The 22,470-nt window shown below is 40.4% G+C and overlaps 1 protein-coding gene across 1 annotated transcript; it reads right to left on the minus strand.

The window, feature by feature from the left end:
• Positions 1–1,803: 1,803 nt before the first annotated feature.
• On the minus strand, positions 1,804–2,841 carry LOC132272673 (uncharacterized). Its single transcript, XM_059773774.1, has one exon. It carries the CDS (start codon positions 2,839–2,841, stop codon positions 1,804–1,806), a length of 1,038 nt encoding a protein of 345 aa, XP_059629757.1.
• Between the last annotated feature and the right edge of the window lie 19,629 nt (positions 2,842–22,470).

Below are 22,470 nucleotides of genomic sequence, written 5' to 3' on the forward strand. Positions count from 1 at the left end.
GTACTAGCACTATCAGCGAGGAGCGTTCATATACTAATATATCCACATTCTTCTTCTTTGTTAAAAATCTTTTATTATTTTCATAAGGAGATATTAGATAAAATTTCAGCGGATTTATAATTTCTTTTGAGAAATTTATGGGATTCGGATTCCCTAATCACATCTTGTGCCTTAAAACATTGACATTCGGAGCAAAATTGGCAGTCACATAAAACTAATTTATGTGATATTTGCTCATTCCTTTAAATAGCATGTTTTATTTTTGGAATATTAATCAGCCCTCAAAATAAATCAACTTGATGAAAACTAATTGTAAAAAATAAAAATAAAAAATAAGGGATTTTAAACAACGAAGAACAATGTGTGATTTTATGTATATGTTTTGATTCAGTGTGGATATATTGATTTTTTGTTCAAATTAAATTTATATATATGGGTTTAAGTGCATAGTCTTGTCAATGTATATGCGTCTATAAATATGGTGGTTAGTGGAGAGGGGGTGGTGGTAGGAGGTTGAAAGGGGAGGGGGTGGTGGCCATATTTAGAGGGGTGGAGTTGTATGAAATGGATATGGTCATGATTAGAGGGTGGGATGTAAGAGGTTGAGAAAATAGAGTGATAAATTTGGAAGGAAAGAGAAAATAAAGAAAATATATATAATAAATAATGATAAGTTTATTATTTTTTTGAAAGGTTATAATAAGGGTGAGTTGTTGTGCTTAAAAACGGCTGTAATTTTGAGGAACCACAAGACCTGATGGGATCTAAGTCCAAAATTATGATGATCAAATTCTTTCAATTTTGTACGTTATGTATTGAATTTTATTTTTTTATTTTTGGATTTTTAAGTCTTCCCTTACTTATCTACTTTCTTATCGGCTTAGGTTTTCTCTTCTACCAAAGGCCTGTTCGAAAAAAGTACATAATATGTTGCTTTTCCTATCAAAATTTGAAAAAGTACATATTCAGTTGCTTCTTCAACCTTTTAAGTTGGGTAACAATTCTTTTTATTTTTTTAAAGAATGTTAAAATAATAATAATAATAAAGAGTTAAAGTTTATAATGAAAGGGGTCATTTTAGTATTATAAAATAAGATTTTATGCATTAAAGAGTTTATGCATCTTTTGTCCTTTGTTTAGATGAAAAAAAAAAAAAAAAAAAAAAAAAAAAAAAAAAAAAAAATTCAGTTGTAGAAAAGAGAAGTACAAATATTACCATTCAATTTTAATTGATGAACACATAATTACTTATAACTAAACATTGAGCAAGTGTAACACATAAATTTTAGTCCTTAAAAAAAAAAAAATAATAATAATAATAATAATAATAAAATAATGAAAATACTTAAAATTTCAAAGCAACAAACAATCATAACAAGTGTTAGTGTTATTGATTGTGTCGTTGAAACTTGCTCTCCGGTCCAAATGTCTCCATGCCATGTTAAATTGCCTTGTCCCATTGATCTTCCGTTAAGCTTAATTTTTTGTTGTTTTTTTTTTTTTTTTTTTTTTTTTTTTTTTTTTTTTTTCACAAGACAACAGGAAAAGGAAAACTAAGAAATAGAAAAGGGAGAGGCTTCAACATCAAGGGCTGAAACAAGCCAACAAGGCCACACAGGCCGGTGAACATCACCTCGACAGGTACTGAGAGCCCATTTGCCAATTGAGTGGGCAATGGAGTTGCAAATCCTTGGAGTCCAGGAAAGGGAGAAGCCCTTGTGATCGTTTAGAAGAAGAACAATGTCTTCCATTAGAACTCTGGACAAATGGTTAGAGGGAGAAAGCTGAAATAAGTTAAGGCAGTCAGTCCCCTTCAATGATGACTTCAGAATAGCCCCAGTGGATAAGGAGAGAAAGACCTTCTCGGAGAACGTGGAACTCAGCGACTTCTGGGTTAGAAATAAAGGGCGAGAAAACTGAAGCAACTTTGATTGTTTTACCTTTGTGATCACGAAGGACAAATCCGCCGCCAGCTGATTTGGACGGGAAGGAGAAAGCAGCATCAATATTAAGTTTTAATTTTCCTTCAGCAGGGGGAACCCAATGAGAAGGAGGGGAGGAAGGGGAGAGATGAGTATGGAGGCGAGTGTCCAAGGTGGATATATTAGAGAGTTCATGAAAATTAAGCATAATTCTATCCAGAATGGCTTTGGGATTCCAATGAGTGGAATTAAAGTGCCAATCGTTGCGAGCCTTCCAAATTTGCCAATAGATGAAGGAGGCAAGGCTTAAATTGGATTTGCCATTAGGGAGAGGCTGCCAAGAATCAATAAGGAGATTCCATTGAGTGGCCCAAAAAATGCAAATAGAATCAAAACACAGCCGCAAGGAACTAATACGCCAAACCATGAGAGATGAGGGGCATCTACAGAGAAGATGGAATGTGGATTCAGGCTCAAGGCCACTTCGCTTGCAGATAGCATCCTTGACAATACCTCTAACTTCGAGGTTTGAGAGGACTGGAATTCTATCATGAGCGCACTGCCATAGGAAGAATTGGATTTTCCTCTTTGTGGGGATAGACCAAAAAATTTTCCATAGGGGTTTGAAAGCCTGAGCATGACTGCTGGAAGCTTGAGGGGCTAACAAGGGAGAATTATGCTTTAAGGCATATGCCACTTTATAAGCACTTTTGACAGTGAAGTTGCCAGATAGGGAAGCATTCCACATAAGAGAGTCAGAGCCTTGAGAGATTCTGAGAGGAATTTGGAGAATAAGATCACTATCCCGTGAATTAAAAAGGCGTTTTACAGTATCTGATTTCCAACTAAAAGTAGCATGGTTGATAAGGTCGGCCACAATGACAACCCGGGAATCCAAAGGGGGGGAGAAGTAATGCATGGATTGGAAATATCAGGGAGCCAAGGGTCTGTCCAGCAACTGACCTTAGCACCATCAGCAATTTTTCACGGATGCATTTAAGAATGATATTCTGTACTGATTGAATGCCCTTCTAAGCCCAAGAGGATGAAGATTGATGAAGCGAGTCAAGAAATGAGCAATTCTTAAAGTATTTACTTTTGTATAGATGGAAGAGAAGATAGTTGTCTTCAATAGTGAGCCTCCAAGCAATTTTTGCCAAAAGAGCGTGATTGAAGGCTTCAATGTCTTTAAATCCAAGACCTCCCTCAGTTTTAGAAGAACAGAGCTTAGACCAACTCAGCTAAGAAATATGATTATGAGAGTCTTGACCACTCCACCAGAAATTCATGAGTTTGTTGTTAAGAGAATCATACCAACTGGGAGCTTGAAGCAAGACATAGAGTAAGTTGGGAGAGTGGATAGAACAGATTTTAGAAGAACCTCTCGACCTGCTTTGGAAAGAAGGGAGCCTTTGAGAAGATTAATGCGAGAGTTGGTCCTGTCAACCAGATATTTGAACGTGTCAATTTTCGATCGGCCCACAAATGCAGGGAGACCAAGATACTTGTTGCACCACCCATCCTCACCTATCCCAAGGATTCTGCTACATTGAATTTTAATGGAAGGAGAAGTATTTGGGCTGAAATAGACTCCAGATTTGTCAAAATTAATTTTTTGGCTTGTAAGGGCTTCATAGTCTTGCAGAATTCGCTTCAAGTGGATGGCCTCAGATGGAGAGGCATGACAAAAAAGCATCGCATCATCGGCGAATAAGAGATGAGAAAGAGGTGCGAGATCTCTAGTTAAGGAGACTCCATGAATAAAATTCTGATTAGAGGATAAATTGAAAAGTTGGGAAAGACCTTCAGCACATAAAAGGAAAAGGTAAGGAGAGATAGGGTCACCTTGCCGAAGACCTCTGGATGGGTGAATAAGACCCCCTGGCTCTCCATTAATGTTGATTGAATAAGAGACCGAGGAGATGTAGGACATAATGATATTGACCCAGTGGTTGTCAAAGCCCAGCTTAGTCAAAAAGGCAGAAATAAAATGCCATTCAACCCAATCAAAAGCTTTAGCCATATCCAACTTGATAGCCATAAAACAAGTGCCACCATTTCTTTTGGATTTACGATAGTGCAGAACTTCATGAGCCATAAGAGTGTTATCATGTATGGATCTAGATGGAATAAAGGCACTCTGGTTTGGACTGATAAGGTTATGAAGCAAAAGTTTGAGACGGTTAGCCAAAACTTTAGAGAAAATCTTATATGAAACATTGCACAGGGATATGGGGCGAAAGTAAGTGATCTGTGTAGGATAACGCTGTTTGGGAATGAGAGTAATATTAGTGTGATTCCAACTAGAGGATAAATGACCACTAAGAAGGAAAAAATTAAATGCTGAAACCATGTCAGATTTGAGAACCTCCCAATTGGACTGAAAAAGAGAGAGGTGAAACCATCTGGCCAGGGGCTTTGAAAGGACCCATACCATCAATAGCCACCTTGAGTTCAGCAGCTGTTGCAGGTTGGGAAAGACTGTAATTCATGTCAGCATTGATCTTAGGAGTTATAGAATCCCAGAATAATTGATGAGTGGAAGTTGGCGAGGACGAGAAAAGATTGTCAAAGAAGGATTAGGCAATGAACCGAATATCCTCTTTAGAGTCCTTCCAGTTCCAGAGTGATCTTCTAATCTGAGGATTTCATTCTTCTTGCATCTAATCAGAGCCTTTCGGTGGAAGAAACGGGTATTTTTATCACCGTGATGCAGCCAAGCAACTCTGGATTTCTGTTTCCAGTGAAGTTCTTCATTACGCCATGCAATAGATAGAGCAGTTTCAAGGCGGAGGCATTCACTTCTGTTGGGAGGAGGTTGAGCTTTCAATGCAACCAATTGAGATTGTAGGTGCTAGATATGAGACTGAGAGTTATTGTGTTTTGAACGACTCCAATGTTTGAGACGATGCTTGCAAGTCTTGAGTTTCGCCTTAAATTGGAACATCGAGGAGCCTGAAACTGGTTCATGCCAAGACTGAGAAACAAGAGGTTTGAAGTCCTGGTCTTGGACCCATCTGGCGTCGAAGAAGAATTGTCGTTTAGCTTTAACTAAGGTCTCATTGAGATGAAGTAAAAGAACATGGTGATCGGAGCCAAAAACTGGAGATTGGTGAATTCTACTGTGAGAAAAAGTCTGAGCCCAAGGGTGGGAGCATAAGCCTCTGTCAAGCCTTGCCATAATAGTTCGACTAGCCTCTCTGTTGTTGCACCATGTTAAAGGGGGACCTTTGAAGCCCATATCAAGAAGAGCACAGTCATCAATAAATCTTCTGAAATTGCGAAGCATCCAACCTTGCTTTTTATTGCCACCCCTTTGCTCATGAGCATACAGAAGAGAGTTAAAATCACCCATGAGAATCCATTTAGGGCCAATCCGAGCATGAAGAGAACGTAGATAATTCCATTGGTCGGCTCTGATAGAGTCATCATAGGAGGCATAGACTGCTGAAAAGAACTAGGTACCAACTTGCATACCCCCATCAATTGAACATGTAATCTGGAAAGAACTATAGGTCAATTCTTTTTCTTTCTTTTTTTGGGTTAAAAAACATTAATACTAATAGTATTTAAGAAGCTAGGCTTTCCCACTATTGTTTGATTTGAACAATATATAGAAGTGGGACTTCAAATGAGGTTTCCCCAGTTAAGTTGTCTCTAAATTAAATAGAGACAAAATTTAGTTTATTTTTATAAAAATATTTTTTGTTCTTAAAAAAAAAATAGTTTGAAAACATTTGTCAAATTGTCAATAAACATTTTCTCAAAAAGGGAGTTAAGAAGGGTTCCAATTTTAAATGACATTTTTTTTTTTATAATTGTCTAAAAATTGTTTTGTTTTTCCCAGTAATATTCTTGAAATTTGTTGTAAAATGACTAAACAAAACAAATCCAAGTTTCTAATGTCCCATTGATGTTCCGATAAGCTTAATTCAATTAGGGTGACTCATTTTTTTTTTTTTTTGGTTAAAAAACATTAATAGTATTTAAGAAGCTAGGTTTTCCCACTATTATTTGATTTATGCAATATACTGAAACTTCAAATGAGTTTTCTCCGGTTAAGTTGTCTCTTAAATTAAATAGAGACAAAATTTTGTTCATTTTTATAAAAATATTGTTTCACACAATCGTTCTTGTGTTGCTCTTATGCTTTGAGCTCGCTCTCGCTTTCACGCTTCGTGCGTTTTCACTCCTATTTTTACTCTATGCGACTTAAATTGTGCCACTATCGCGTTACCACTTTTACTTTACGTGACTTAATCAATAAGGGTTTGCCTTTAGTTCGTGGATCAATTTCTTGGTTACTTAAATATGAAAGGAAATGATCCTTGTAACATCATTCAATTTTGCACCGAGAGACGCCGAGAATGGGCAGTCAATTTAATCTCTGTGTTGTTCATTGGACACTTCATATCAATATTCTGTTAAGGACTTAAATATCTACGATAATGATATTCTCTAACTTTCATCTTTAATCATCACAATATATATATATATATATATATGTATATTATTCTTTCTACATTTAGTTTTTGGAAATCATAAATATCCATCACAAATGTCAGAGGCCCATCGTGCTCAAAGCCCAGTCCAAGCTCGTTGACAGCCCAAAATCATAAGACACTAGCCCAAGGTCACAGATAATTGATCTCTGTAGCATTGCTCAAGCCCGAAATAAGAGATCCAGCCCGTTAAAAGTGTAGGTGCAAAATTTCACCAAACCAATAATGATTAAGAGAAATAAAACAACTCACTCAGTAAACAATAAAAATAAACAAGAACAGTATATAGAGAAGCGTAGAATTGCTTGATTCTTTTATTGGAGGTCTGGGCCTCTATTTATACACAAAAGATTGGTTGAATTATGGTAGGACTCGCATTGCTTGTCCTCCAATTCTTTCCCTACAGAAATTCTTTACAAATAGAGCTCCTTTCTTTGTATAATTTTCCTTGTGTAGTAGTTTTTTTCTTTGCTGTATCCTTCTTCTAATAAGACTAATTTCCTTTCAATGGATTTGGGCTATAAGTAACCTGATCCATGTGACATTGTCAACGGGCTGGATTTCTTGTTTCGGGCTTGAGCAATGCTACAGAGATCAATTATCTGTGACCTTGGGCTAGTGTCTTACGATTTTGGGCTGTCAACGAGCTTGGACTGGGCTTTGAGCTGGATGGACCTCTGACATTTGTGATGGGTATTTACATTGCGATGACGTGTACAGTTCTCATTGGAGGAAGATTTTTCCCTCCACATTTTGCCCCCAATTCCCTCTTTAATTGGATTGCGGCTTCAATTAAAAAGGGAATTGAAATTGTACGGTTGTCTATTTTGTAAAAAGACGGTTCGAAGATTGCCCATTGCCATTCTGCCTTAAGAGATTCCATAAGGGTTACTTTTGCTCTCACCACATTTCTTGCGTTCTTCATTCCGTCGTCTTATCAGGTTAGTTCTTCATCTTTTTCTCTTCAATCTTGCATTATGAGTACTTCGACTACTCCTGAGCGTATAGAGATCGTAGATTTTGAGTCCACTCCCTCATCTTCCCCTAATCTCATTAGGGTTCCCCCACCTAGGGTTTCGAACTTCCCTACACCTGTAAATGACTCGGTTAATCAGCCGGGTGCTTCCCCAATCCAGGCTGAAACATCCACCTCTGGGTCAGACAATATCCTCACTAAGGAAGAAAGAAATGCAATTTTATCTATTCGTCGTATCCCGTTCTCCATTGAATCCGTAATGGAAGAATTCGAGATTCCCGAGGGGTAGAAATTGCAGAATACCCCAAAGGCACTGATTTTTGCGCCGGCGAGGGCATCAGAGAAGACGAGTTACTCCTCTCTGTTGGGCATCTCAACGCTCTTAGGTACCCCCTTCATCCTTTCTATCACTTAGTCTTCAACAAATTGGGGATTGCACCCCTACAAGTAAACCCTAACTTCCTTCGAGTAATCTCGGCACTCCTCATTCGCCGGTGGCAGGAGAGTCTTGACCTGACTCTGGCTGACTTACTGATTACTTATTCTATTTCTAAGCATGGGACCAAACCTTGTCGTTTCTTTTTTACTTCCCCCTTGCACCAAAGGATATGTACAGACCTCCCTACTTCTGAGAAGAAGTGGAAAGAGAGGATGATAATCGTTAAAGGGAGATGGGCCGTGATAAGCGCCGAATACTGTATATTCAAGCACCCTAAATTACATTAACAAAGTCCATTAATTGATTATTTTATGTAAATTATCTCCATTTGCATGTTTGTGTACATTTTCAAGGTTAAATTGCAAAAAGGAAGCAAAAATGATGCCTTGTGGAATTTTGAACAAAAAGGGTGCCAATTCTGAATTTCTGGCAGCAGTAGAACCTGAATTTTGTCGCCATTTTCGACCTAGCAAACTCAAGAATTGGACTTCCATCATAACATGAAAGATTTAGAGCTCTGAATCAAATTTCCAAATCTTCAAGCAGTTCATCATTCGGAGTTTGGAGCAGAGAGTTATGATCTTCTTAACAGAGGTGCGCAGAACCAACTAAACTTGAGAATTGGGTCTTCATCAAAACATGAAGTTTTTAAAGCACTGACTCAGCTCTTCAAATCTTCAAACATATCATCATTCGGAGTTTGGAGCACAAAGTTATAGCCATTTTACCAAAGTAGGTCAGTGTTGAGCAAGAAGAGCATGTTGCACATTACACTAATTTAGAGTGCTCGAGACCACCATTCGAGTGCTCGAAATTCTGGCAGATTGTACTCGGAAATGGCTCAATTTCAGCCACTTGCACATTGGTTTCCTCAATGCCATCTTCCTTCTTTATGAAGTGGTTGGAGGTGTTCCTTCGAGGAGAGAGAGCCTTGACTTGAGCTTGATAAGAGAGAGGGAAGGCCACACAATAAAGAAAAGCTTCATTTTTTACAAGATAGAGGAGAGAGAAGAGAGCAAAAGAAGAAGAGTTCTTGGACAAGAAAGGGGAGCTCGAAAATGGAAGGAGGATCCATGGTTCTTCTTCATTCTTCTAGTTTAGCAATGGGTAACTAACTCTTTCTCTAGGGAGGTGATGAAGTCCCTCCCTTGTAAGCATGTCCTAGGATAGTCTATTTTGGGGATTTGCCATGTATATTTTATGGTTTTTTCATAACCAAGAGCACCTCATTTGTTGTAATGAATGTTGATACATGTATGGATGATTTCTTTAAGTTGATTATCTTGTTTTAGATGATGTCTTAGAGTAATCATATTGCTTGAGTTTTCATGGTGAGAGTGGAAGCAAGGTTATGAAATGGTTTCATGGCATGTTGATAGGTGACTTTGATGGACCATTGCTTAGGAAATCCTTTGATGGTGTATGCTTAATCTCTAACTCCATGTGCTTTATCATTTTGTCAAGAACTTGATAGTCTCTCATTTAAGTAAATGTGTATAAGCTACACCTTAGTTAGGTAGTCTAAGCATGTTTATCTTTCGATGGATTATACTTGTTTGAGACCTAATGTACCTCTTAATTACTTACATGGCAACCATGTGTTGCTATGTAAGTCTTGACCATCATATGTTGTTTTTCTCCCAATTTAGGTCTAATCTAGCATATGTATAGGGATGGAGGCGGATTCACTTCCCTAGTCTCCTCTTCTTAATCTTTTCATCCAAAATTCCTTGCAAATTAGTGTTTTATGCACTTTGAATTCCTAATTTAAGTGACAACAAACAAAACCTCTATGAACACCCCTAGTCATTCTAAAATGACTCTAGACACTTAGTTTGCCTTATATTGGCGCAGTCCCAGTGGTTCGACTTACCCGACCAATAGCCCTATTTTACAATGATTCGTACTATTGCGAAGGTTGATGTATGATTGACCAACCGATCAATTTTTGGCGTCGTTGCCGGGGACTGCAAACGGTTTAGCGACCAAAGTTCTAGGGTTAAATTTTAGTTTGATTGTGAATATCGTGTTTTGTGAATATTCCTTGTGTGTTTTAACCATCTTTGTGTTGTAAGTGAGATTCTAGGAACTCGAAGTGTGCCGTGGGAATGCTAGCAAATTGTAAGTCTAGAGGACCCCAGGTAAGTCTCGTGGCTTCTATTTTCGAATTGTAAGATATCGTGCATGTGTTAATCTTAGAAGTAGTTAATTTATTTGCAAGCCCTTGTTGAGGCTATATTATTGTTTTAATTTTGTGTATAAGCATCGGTCCTTGTCGTGGCCATTTATTTTCTGTCTTGATAATTGAGGAGAAAGGGAACATCGTATGTGGAGTTGTGGATAATGAATTGCTTTGTTGATTATATGCTGTGCTGTTGATGTTCGGTCGTAGGTCACTCTCTCTACCCACAATCGATTCGCCCATTGATATCAATTCTCTTGAAAGAACTCTTAGAAAGAAACCTTAGGGAATCTACTCTTACAAGGGATCTTGAACTGAATTTAATACAATGGGAGATAATATAGGAAATCCGGGGAATGAAAGGGCTGAAATTCCTAATATCGAGCCAATGACTCTTAGAGATCATTTCATCCCTACCACCTATGCTTCTCCTTCTTGCATAGTAATGCCAAACATCGATGCAGCTCAATATGAGATCAAATCAAGCACCATTCAAATGCTTCCATCATTTCATGGCTTTGATAATGAAGATCCATATAAGCATCTTGATGAGTTCCTTGAAATCTGTTCGACCATCCGGTTGAGAGGTTTTCCAGACAATGCACTCCATCTCCATCTTTTCCTATTCTCCCTAAAGGATAGGGCAAAATATTGGTTGAACTCCCTCGCTCCCAATTCCATTACTTCTTGGGCTCAATTGCAACAAGAATTCCTTAAGAAGTATTATCCAGTGAGTAAAACCAACCAAATGAGGCGTTCCATTCTAAGCTTTTCTCAAGTTGATGGAGAACAACTCCATGAGACTTGGGAAAGGCTACAAGATCTTCTTCGGAAATGTCCTCATCATTTGATCCCAAAATGGCAATTAGTGCAAGCTTTCTATGCCGGCTTGACCGAAACCCATAGATTCATGGTTGATTCTTCTTGTGGTGGGATGTTCATGTCCAAGAATGCGGATGAGGCTTGGACCCTACTTGAGAATTTAAGCGAAAATTCACTTCAACATAATTCTCGTAGGGCTCCGACCTCAACCATTGCAAAGAACACCAACCCTTATCAGCCAAAATCAATAAGGGAGGAATCATCTCAAGTGGATGCCATCGCTCATAAATTCTACCAATTGATGGCACCACATTTTCCTCCTTCATTGTCTCAAAATTCGGCAAGTTCAGTTTGTGCTTCATGTACTAGTCCATTCCATCTCTCGGAAGATTGCCCCACACCGGAGCAATTTCCTAATCCCAACCAAGAGCAAGCTAATGCCATGTTCTCGCGGCCCGGAAACAATCCATATTCCAACACCTACAATCCGGGTTGGCGAGATCATCCGAATTTCTCGTGGCGGCAACAAGCCCCACAAAATTCCCAATTCCAAAACCAAGGGTGGCAAAATCAACCCTCTTCTCAATATCAAGGTCGACCATTTCAAGCCTCTTCAAGCAACCGTCCTCCTTACAATCCAAATGTTTCCAATCAACCTCCTGTGTGTCCAACTGACGAAATAATAGCTGCAAACAAGCAAATGATGGAATCATTGAACAAGCAAATCATGGATTCCAATAAGCAACTCTTGACATCTTTGCAGCCTACTCTCCAAATGGTTCACTCTCATACTCAATCCATAGCTAATCTCAAAAATCAAGTATGCCAAATAGCTAACTCGCTGAATCAATTGCTTCAAAAGGACAAGGGCAAGCTTCCCGCTCAACCTTTTGAAAATCTTAGAAGAATGCATGTAATTGATGAAACCCCTCCTCCGAGTGGGTCGACTCATGAACAAGTTCAAGCTATCACCACCCTTCGGAGTGGTAGAGTGGTTGACAACAAGGTTGATGGAGACACAAGTGAGAAAAACCATCCTTTGAAAAATCCAAATCCAAGCTCTTCTAATCCAAATTCTTGTCCAAATACCATTCACAGAAATCCCACACATGTCACCCCAAATGTGGAAACTACCTATGAGCCAAAAGCTCCGTTTCCTCAACGTCTTCAAGAGTCGACACATTTTGGGAACAAGAATTGTAAAATTCAAGACATATGGGAAGTTTTCAAGCAAGTGAAGATTAACTTGCCCCTCTTGGATGCTATCAAGCAAATCCCTCCCTATGCAAAATTTCTCAAAGATTTGTGCACTCAAAAACGCACTTATAAAAATCATTTTCCAAAAAAGGTGAGGTTGACTGAAAATGTTAGTGCTATCATTCAGCACAGCACTCCTCCGAAGTATAAGGATCCGGGTGCCCCCACAATCTCTTGCTTCATTGGTGACAGGAAAATCGAGAGGGCCCTCCTTGACTTAGGAGCTAGTGTGAATTTAATTCCACATTCAGTCTACCTACAACTTGGTTTGGGAGATCTTAAGCTGACTTCCGTGGTTTTACAACTTGCCGATAGATCGGTCAAGCATCCACGAGGTATTCTCGAGGACGTTATCATCAAAGTGGATAAATTCTACTTCCCAGTAGACTTCGTGGTTCTTGATACGGAACCGGTCCATGACCCAAAAAAGCACATTCCCGTGATCCTTGGTAGGCCATTTTTAGTCACGGCTAATGCATCAATTAATTGCCAAACCGGGGTGATGGACATTGCTTTTGGAAACATGCAAGTCAAACTCCACATCTTCCATGCAACTCAACATCCCTCTAATGAGGATGATTGTTTTCTTGTGGATGTCATTGATGAAGTGGTCGAAGAATCTCTCCCCTTCATTCTAAGCAAAGATCCTCTTGAAACTTGCATGTCCCATTTTGACTTCTCAAACTTTGATGTTGATCAAGCCATTCAAGAAGTCAATTCCTTGCTTGATATTAATGCTATCATGGATGTACCTCCTTGGAAAATTCCAAAAGAACCGCTTCCCCAACTTTCCACTACTCCTCCGGTCCCATCATTGCTATCTCCGCCACAACTTGAGCTTAAGCCGCTCCCGGCCCATCTCAAGTATGTGTTCCTTGGTCCAAAGCAAACCCTTCCGGTCATCATTGCCTTGGACCTTCAAAAAGACCAAGAGACCAACCTTTTAGCGGTGCTCCAAGAGCATAAAGAAGCTATTGGTTGGACAGTGGCATATTTGAAAGGAATTGACCCCTCCATTTGTATGCACCGCATTCATATGGAGGATGACACAAAGCCTACTAAAGAGGTCCAACGCCGGTTAAATCCAAATATGAAGGAAGTGGTCATGAAAGAGGCGATCAAATTGCTAGATGCGGGAATCATCTACCCTATCTCAGATAGCAAGTGGGTGAGCCCCACACAAGTTGTTCCCAAGAAATCTGGTCTCACCGTTGTTGAAAATTCAGCGGGTGAGCTCGTGCCACAACAGACTACCACCAGGTGGCGTGTGTGCATTGATTACTGGAAACTCAATTCGTCAACTAGGAAGGATCATTTTCCACTTCCATTCATAGATCAAATCCTAGAAAGGTTAGCCGGCTAAAGCTTCTATTATTTTCTTGATGGTTATTCCGGCTATAACCAAGTGGCAATCGCCCCCCAAGATCAAGAGAAAACAACATTCACATGTCCCTTTGGTACTTTTGCCTATCGACGCATACCTTTTGGGCTTTGCAATGCGCCGGCGACGTTCCAAAGGTGCATGATGTCCATATTCTCGGATATGGTTGAAAAGTTCTTGGAAGTTTTCATGGACGATTTTTCCGTATTTGGCTCTTCCTTTGACTCGTGTCTCAAAAATATGTCTCTCGTGCTCCAAAGATACAAAGAGACAAATCTCATTCTAAGTTGGGAGAAAAGCCACTTCATGGTCCAAGAAGGCATTGTTTTAGGACATGTCATTTCTAAGCGGGGAATCGAGGTAGACAAGGTAAAAGTTGAGTTGATCTCTAATCTTCCTCCTCCGAATTTCGTTCGTCAAATCCGTTCTTTTCTTGGCCATGCCGGATTCTATCATCGCTTCATCAAAGATTTTAACAAAATCTCACGGCTCTTGTGTAATCTCTTAGCCAAGGATGTTCCGTTCAATTTTGATGACGCTTGCATGGAAGCTTTCATCAAACTTCGCACTCTCCCCTTATTCGCCCCAATCATGAAACCCCCTAATTGGTCTCTTCCCTTTGAGATCATGTGTGATGCATCCGACTATGCATTAGGGGCGGTTTTGGGCCAACGCGTGGATAAACTTCCGCATGTCATTTATTATGCTAGCAAAACTCTCTGCGATGCCCAATTAAACTACACCACCACTGAAAAAGAATTGTTAGCTGTGGTGTACGCCTTGGATAAATTTCGCTCTTATCTTCTTGGCTCCAAGGTCATCGTCTTTTCGGATCATGCCGCTCTTAGGCATTTGTTAGCGAAAAAAGAGACAAAACCCCGTTTAATTCGATGGATCCTCTTACTTCAAGAGTTTGACATTGACATCCGGGACAAAAAAGGGACCGACAATGTTGTCGCCGATCATCTCTCTCGCTTGCTTATTGAAAAATCTTCCGAATTCGTAGCCATCCGTGATTCTTTTCCGGATGAGCAACTTCTTCAAGTTTCACATTCCAATCTTCCATGGTTTGTGGATATTGTCAACTATCTTGCGATTGGAAAAATTCTAACTCATTGGTCCAAACAAGACAAGGACCGGTTTTTCTCCCAAGTCAAGCATTTCTTTTGGGAAGATCCGGAACTATTCAAGTATTGCCCGGACCAAATCATCCGGTGATGCATTCCTGAAACCGAGGCCACAAGCATTCTAAATTTTTGCCATACTCTTACTTGTGGAGGTCATTTCAGTGCCAAAAAGACCGCTAACAAAGTTCTTCAAAGCGGATTCTTTTGGCCTACCTTATTTCGGGATGCATACAATTTTTGCAAATCGTGTGAACGATGTCAAAAACTTGGATCCATGTCCCGAAGAGACATGATGCCCCTCACCAGCATTTTAATTGTTAAAATTTTTGATGTGTGGGGGATTGACTTCATGGGACCATTTCCATCTTTTTATGGCTATGAGTACATCCTTGTAGTGGTGGATTATGTGTCTAAATGGGTTGAAGCCGAGGCTACCAAAACCGATGATCATAAAGTCGTGATCCATTTCATTCAGTCTCACATCTTTAGCCATTTTGGTACTCCCCGAGCAATCATTAGTGATGGTGGATCTCATTTCCGAAATCGTTATCTCAAATCCGTCCTTCCTAAGTATTCAGTCATTCATAAGGTTGCTACACCTTACCACCCTCAAACTAGTGGTCAAGTAAAGATTTCTAACCGGGAGATTAAGCACATTTTGGAAAAAACGGTTGGACCGGACCGCAAAGATTGGTCATTAAGGCTAAACGATGCGCTTTGGGCTTACCGGACAGCTTATAAGACACCCATTGGCATGTCACCATATCGACTTGTCTTTGGCAAAGCATGTCATCTCCCGGTAGAATTAGAGCATCGTGCTTATTGGGCCATAAAAAGGTTCAATTTTGATCTCAAACAAGCCGGCTCTAATCGTGCGTTGCAATTAAATGAACTTGAGGAATTGCGTAATGACGCGTATGAAAGTGCAAAAATCTACAAGGCAAAGACTAAAGCTTTTCATGACAAACACATCGTCAAGAAGTCTTCTGCCCCGGGACAAAAGGTTTGGCTTTTCAATTCCCGCTTGAAAATCTTTCCCGGTAAACTCCGGTCAAGATGGGATGGTCCATACATTGTCACTACCGTCTTTCTTTATGGAGCAATCGAACTTCATGATCCTGCAAGTGGATCACTCTTCAAGGTAAATGGCCAACGGCTTAAGCCTTGCATTGACGGCACAATCCTAACCCAAAAAGTTAAGGAAGTCCTCTTGACGGATCCAATTTATGAGGATTAGTGCCTGTTCTAGCTTTGTCTAGCTATCGACATTAAATTTAGCAACTCAAGGGAAGCAATTCTTTCAAATTCCAAGCTTCCTTCTCTTTGGAATTGCTCGTGCCTTGCAAATTTTCTGGGAAACGGTTTAGAAAAGCCGAAAATTTGATTTTTCTTAGACCTTCTCAACTCTAATTTTCATTCCCGGAAGTCTCCATCGCTTTCTAGCAATTTCATTAGATTTTTTAAATGCGACTCATGTGCATATTTTCTCATTTTTACTGAAAAGTTTGAAAATTTTCTCAAAATTCTTCATGCATTTGAGATGATTAAAAAGTTGAAAAATTGCAAGGTTTCAAAACAAAACTTTCAAAATTTCCCATGCATTGGAATGGAATGAATTTACAGGTTTGAAAATTTTCTTACATCCACCCATGCTTTGTGTGATGTTCTGAAAGTTGGCAATTTTTCCATGCATTAGAAATTGCAAAGTTTGAAAAAAAAAAAAAAAAAAAGAGAGAGTTCTTTTCAAATTTTCCATCCATTTGAATGAGAGGATGTTGCAAAGCTTCAAAAAAATTTCCCTATATTAAATTGGAATGATGTTGCCATGCAAAAGTTCAAAAATTTCTTCTATGCATGGGAATGCCATGCAAAGCTTCAAAATTTTTCTATACATAGCTTGAATTTAGGTTGCCGCATGCAAAGTTTAAAAATTTCCCCATGCATTACATGGAATGACATGCAAAAATTTTCAAAATTTTTTCCATGCATGGGAAGGTTGCATTCATGGAAAAATGTTGCCACATTTTCAAAATGCATACCTTCATGGGAATGAAGTTGCCACTTTCTAATGCCATGCAAGGTTTACAATTTCCATCTCAATGTTGCAGTCCAGTTTAATGATTCCATAGCATGTATTCATGCAATGCATAAGAATAAATAAATAAAAAATTCATGCATGCATCCATGATGAAAAATGCATGCATTCATGCATGCATAAGAATGAAATTTTTTTGCATGCAATCATTCATCCATGCTAGCACACCATGCATGAAAGTGCATCCAATGCATGCAATAGTGCCCACTGTCAACCCACAATGAAGATGTCCAGTTGAGTGCTCGAAACCAACTATCCTGAGGCTACTGTTATGATTTCGAGCAATCTACCTTCCCTGTCAAGTGCTCGCTGCTGCCTCCAATCTTGCTTGCACCACTGTCCTAATTTCGAGCACTCGAAGACCAAGCTTCGAGTGCTTGCAGTTGCCTACCTCAGTTCCGCGGCTACTGCTTCTAATTCGAGCACTCGAAGACCCCATGTTGAGTGCTCGAAAAACAACCCCAGCAGCAACCACCTTCCTCTATCCCTCATTCTTCATCTCTCTATCTCGAAACAAAACCAACCCACCAAAGCCTCACTCCCTCACCTCAACCAACCTGCTGCAACACCCCAAGCAACCCCTCTCGGCATCTCTCTTCCTCATCCACTCTTCAACTCTCGACTACCACCAAACCCAACCTCACTTCTATCTCTTCAAACCATGCACCCCATTCCCAGCCAACTTCCCTTCATCAACCAACCAACACCATTCCCTCAACCTCATGCCTGCCCAAAACCATCTCTCTCTCTCGGCACTTCCATGCAACTTGCATGCACCTCACAACCAACTCCAACCACCATGCAACCCAACCTCCATCAACCATGTTCCCACGTCCTCCATGCATAACCACCCCACCATCCAACCCTCACCCCAACCCAACCACCTCTCGGCACTCCTCCACTGCCCTTCCCAACTCCCGACAACTTTCTCTCTCTACCCCAACCAACCAACCTCACCACTCCATCTCACTCTCAACTCCAACCACCTCACCCATCTCTCTCCACCCACCATCTTACTCGAACCACCAACCTCATCCCTCATTCCTCTCGGCATCTCTCCACCTCACAACTAACCTCACACACCACCAACCATGCATACACATTCATGCATGCATGCATGAACCAACCTTCCTTCCTCTCTCTCTCTCAACCCACGCATACATTCAACACACCCAATCACCAATCTTTCTATGCCACCAACCATGCAATCCAACCGAGCTCATCTCTCACCTCAAAACCACCAACTTCCTTCCAACCATCAAGCCAACACCCTGCACCATCATCACCCACCAACTCAACCCAACATCAACCAACCAAACACACCACTACACAAAACACCCAACCTCAACCCATGCATGCAACCCAGCTATTTTCTCTCTTATCAACCCAACTCCACCAAGCCACCTTCATTCTCGGCTTCTCCCCAAACCAACTTCACTCACAAAGCTTCCCTCTCTCCAACTCACCAACTTCACCTCCTTTTCACCTCTCACAACCCTATCCAACCCTCCTCCCTCATCCACAACCATCTCAACCTCAAACCATCATTCAATTATACCAACCTAACCATCAAACCCCCATGCAAACCCCTCCTCAACCTTGCATGCACCAAACACCCTCTCTGCCAAATTCTAGAGCACTCGAAGCCAAGCTTCGAGTGCTCGCCATTCCTTGAGTTTTCTCACCCCTCGACTCCCAACCCACTGCCCCATTCTAGAGCACTCGAAGTCCAACTTCGAGTGCTCGAACCAAGCTTACCCCTTTCTCTTTTAAAAACCCCGAAGCCCCACCCATCTCACAACCTTCCCTCATCTTCTTCATCCCTCTATCCACCCACTCTCAATGCAACCCACAACCTTGCAACCCAAAAACCATACACCATGAATCAACCCAACCAACCCATAAACCCATACACATCCATGCAACCACAACCTCATGCATCTCTCACATCTTGACATCCATCCTAAACCCACCAACACCATCACCACCCCCATTTCCACTCAACTCAACCCCCTCAACCAAACCAACCCACAACCAACATCACCACTCTCAACCCATCTCACTCAAAGCTCCCTCCCTCTCTTTCTTTTAAACTCATCAACCACCCATGCATGTCTGCATTTCCCCATTTCCCATTCTTTCCCAAGGTATGTGAGCTTCCTATTATTCTCATTTCCTTGTCTTTATTTTCATCATAAGGAGGATGGGATTGCATGTTGGCGATTTTGTTGATGCTTGTGTTGCTTATTGTTGATGATAGCTCTTTGCTAGAGCTTATTTTCTTGCCAAAATTTTTGGGTTTGCTCCTCCATCCTACTCACTTTCACCTTCTCCTTTTTGTGGTGCACGCCAGGTGTTCGCTGAAATTCCTCAACCAAGTCCACCTCTCTAAATGTCTCATGCCGGTCCTTCTCGCCCTCCTAGACCTTCTTCGGGTGCCCGTGCTGTCAATCGTGAGCGACCACGTGATCCTTGGGATCGTAAACAACTCAACTATGAACTCTCATTTTCGCTCACGGATGCCTTTGACATTCTACCCACTACTTCGTGGGCTGTAGCTGAATTGACTAACCGGCGTCTGCAGCACATTTGAGCGCCCCTTGCTAGGGTTGCCTACCCCCGTGTAGTGAGCCTCTTCTACCAGAATCTCCAATGCCCTGAAGAGCTACCCATTTCTCTTACTACATCCATTGATGGCACCACCTATGCTTTCACTATGACTGACATCATTCAGGTTTCTGGTTGCCCCATTGAGTGCCCTGATGACATTGTCAATCGTGAGAATCTCCCTTTATATGAGGAACCGGATACATTAACTGTGGAGCGGATTGTCGCTGCCATTTGCAATGTTGACGATCCTAATAGGCCCCGGTCTTTTATCCGCAAAACCAATCTTCCGGAACGCCTCTGGTTCATTGACACTGTTTTCAAACACAATGTCTGCCCTTTGGTGCATAGCACCGAGCATAGGGGCCTCATTTTGCAAGCCTTATATGCCATGGACCAAGGCCAATGGTTCTCTATCCCGGAGCTCATTTGGACCACATTTATGAAGTTTTGGCATGACGCTCATAATGCACGGGCTCCGCGAGTTGAAAATCGAAAATTGCCTTTGTCGTTTTTCATTACTCGGCTCCTAAAGCACAAAGGTTTCATTGTTCCTCCCCATAAACCAAAAGGCAAAAAGATTAAAACTTTTACCAAGCGCCGGTGGATCAATGTTCTTAGCCATTCTAGTACCCCTCAGCCTGCTGCCCCCCTGTTCATCCAAGCTCCACCTCCTCCTCCTTCTAAGGATGCTTCCACAGCAACAGCCACTGCAAGGGTAGAGCCTCCGGTCGACTCTCAGCAGGACCAGGCTTTCATACGGGCTAGCATTGCCGGTATTCATGAGCGAATGGATTATTTTGAGAATTCTTTGTCCGCGTACACTCGGACTATGTGTGAGACTTCTTCACGTGCCGAAGAAGATCGTCGTCTTGCTGCTGAAGACCGCCGTGTCGCAGCTGAGGAACGTTGTTTGGCTCAGGCCGACCGGCGTAAGACTTACTCTCTCCTCCATTCCATCCTCGCCCATCTTCCCTCTGGACCATAGCTGCTGCGAGTGTTGGACCTTATCTATTTGTTTCATATGTACATATTTCTCTTGTATCTGTTGTTTTACTTTTGCACTGTAAGAATTTGCTATGTATAGGTTGCTCTAGTAGACATGATCCCTATACAGCTCTTTTTGTAATCATGTAAACTCTTTTTGAAATGCAAATTCTCTCTTTTCTGTTAACTTTATGTACATTATTTTTCTGTATTTATGCTTGTGCTATTAATGCTTTTTGTAGTTGTCTCTCTCTGTTTTTCATGATGCTCTCCAGGTGGCGCAGTTCATTTCAAGTTTAGGGGTTTTGTTTCACCATGCCGTTTCTTCCCCCTGGGTATTTTTGTTCCTTTTTATTCTCTGTCATTTTTGTCATCAATTTTACTCCATATCCCACATTGAGGACACTGTGTATTTCAAGTTTGGGGGTGCAATATTGCATTTTTGGCATCGTTTTGGTATCACTATTTTGTAAAGCAATGATAGTATAGCTTGAAACTTGTCGGAGACAAAGCATATGTTTAATACCTTGTTTATAGAAGCAATTGAGAATTTTTTAAAATAAAGAATTTGAATTTGAAGTAATCATGCAAAATACAATGTAGTCTGTATAAATGCCTCAATTAGATTCTTACTGGATTTACACTCTTATAAGCTTCACAATGCACAGATGCACATTGGAAACTTAACTGTGAGGCATGCAACTTGATTGAGCTTGACCTTGGCCTAGTTAATCTGATTTGATGAACCTAATGGATGAATACTTTTAGCATGAATCTAAAAAAAAAAAAAAAAACTGAGAAAGAAAGAAAAAAATGACCAGTTGACGTTCGTAACCTTTCCAACTCGAGCTATTAAGCCCTAGGAGTGTCTCTACACTTAGCACCCTAAAGCCGTCTGGTTTGGGAGTTGTTGGCCTAACGCTTGCTACAAGGGCTGGTTAGAAAGCTTAAAGGACTTAAACATTGCACGATCATTCAAAAAAATTGTAATAAACATGGTTCGCTAGAGTTCGTAGCCTTTCCAACTTGAGCTATTAAGCCCTTTGGAGTGTCTCTACACTTAACACCCTAAAGCCATCTGGTTTGGGAGTTGTTGGCCTAACGCTTGCTACATAGGTTGGTTAGAAAGCTTAAGGGACTTCAGCATTGCACAACCATTCTATGTTTCGCTTATGAGTTACAATAAATTGTCAACAAACAACAAAAGTTGTCTTGTAAATAAAATCATGCCTTAGGGACCTCATTTAAAGGGGAATTCAATGATTTGAAAACTTGTGCTTGGAAATTGGAAAAGAAAGTAAAAGCCGCATGTTGAGAATTCAATTCACTTTCACTGGAGTTTGAGTTATTTCCATTTAAGAGATGACAATTGAATTATTTATTTGGACTATGATGTTGATGCATGCATGTTGAAATGGTTTTTGCCAATTTTTGTATCAATGCTTCATATATGCAAGGTAGTCTTCCCAATGATCCCGTCTCCAGCTCTTTATCTATTTCAAGTTATATTTGAGCTATGTTTATGTTTATTTTTGCCATGGTGGATATTTTTGTAATAGCATTCCCATGTTTTTCATTCCATTGAGCTTTGCATTTTGGTTTTGCTAAGGGACTAGCAAAATGTAAGTTTGGGGGTGTGATAAACGCCGAATACTGTATATTCAAGCACCCTAAATTACATTAACAAAGTCCATGAATTGATTATTTTATGTAAATTATCTCCATTTGCATGTTTGTGTACATTTTCAGGTTAAATTGCAAAAAGGAAGCAAAAATGATGCCTTGTGGAATTTTGAACAAAAAGGGTGCCAATTCTGAATTTCTGGCAGCAGTAGAACCTGACTTTTGTTGCCATTTTTGACCTCATAAACTCAAGAATTGGACTTCTATCATAACATAAAAAATTTAGAACTCTGAATCAGCTTTCCAAATCTTCAAGCGGTTCATCATTCGGAGTTTGGAGCAGAGAGTTATGATCTTCTTAACAGAGGTGCGCAGAACTGCCTGGCAGCACTGAAGTACTGCCTTTCTTCCCATTTTCGACCAACAAACTTGAGAATTGGGTCTTCATCAAAACTTGAAGTTTTTAAATCACTGAATCAGCTCTCCAAATCTTCAAATAGATCGTCATTCGGAGTTCGGAGCACAAAGTTATAGCCATTTTACCAAAGTA

The sequence above is a fragment of the Cornus florida genome, unplaced genomic scaffold, assembly GCF_030987335.1.
Source record: "Cornus florida cultivar Cherokee Brave unplaced genomic scaffold, ASM3098733v1 CherokeeBrave_3.0.0_Hap2_Chr09, whole genome shotgun sequence".
NCBI classification, from domain to species: Eukaryota; Viridiplantae; Streptophyta; class Magnoliopsida; order Cornales; family Cornaceae; genus Cornus; species Cornus florida.

Bases quoted from the DNA above. Each gene is read 5' to 3' on its own strand.
- LOC132272673 (XM_059773774.1), bottom strand. From the start codon at position 2,841: ATGCATTACTTCTCCCCCCCTTTGGATTCCCGGGTTGTCATTGTGGCC.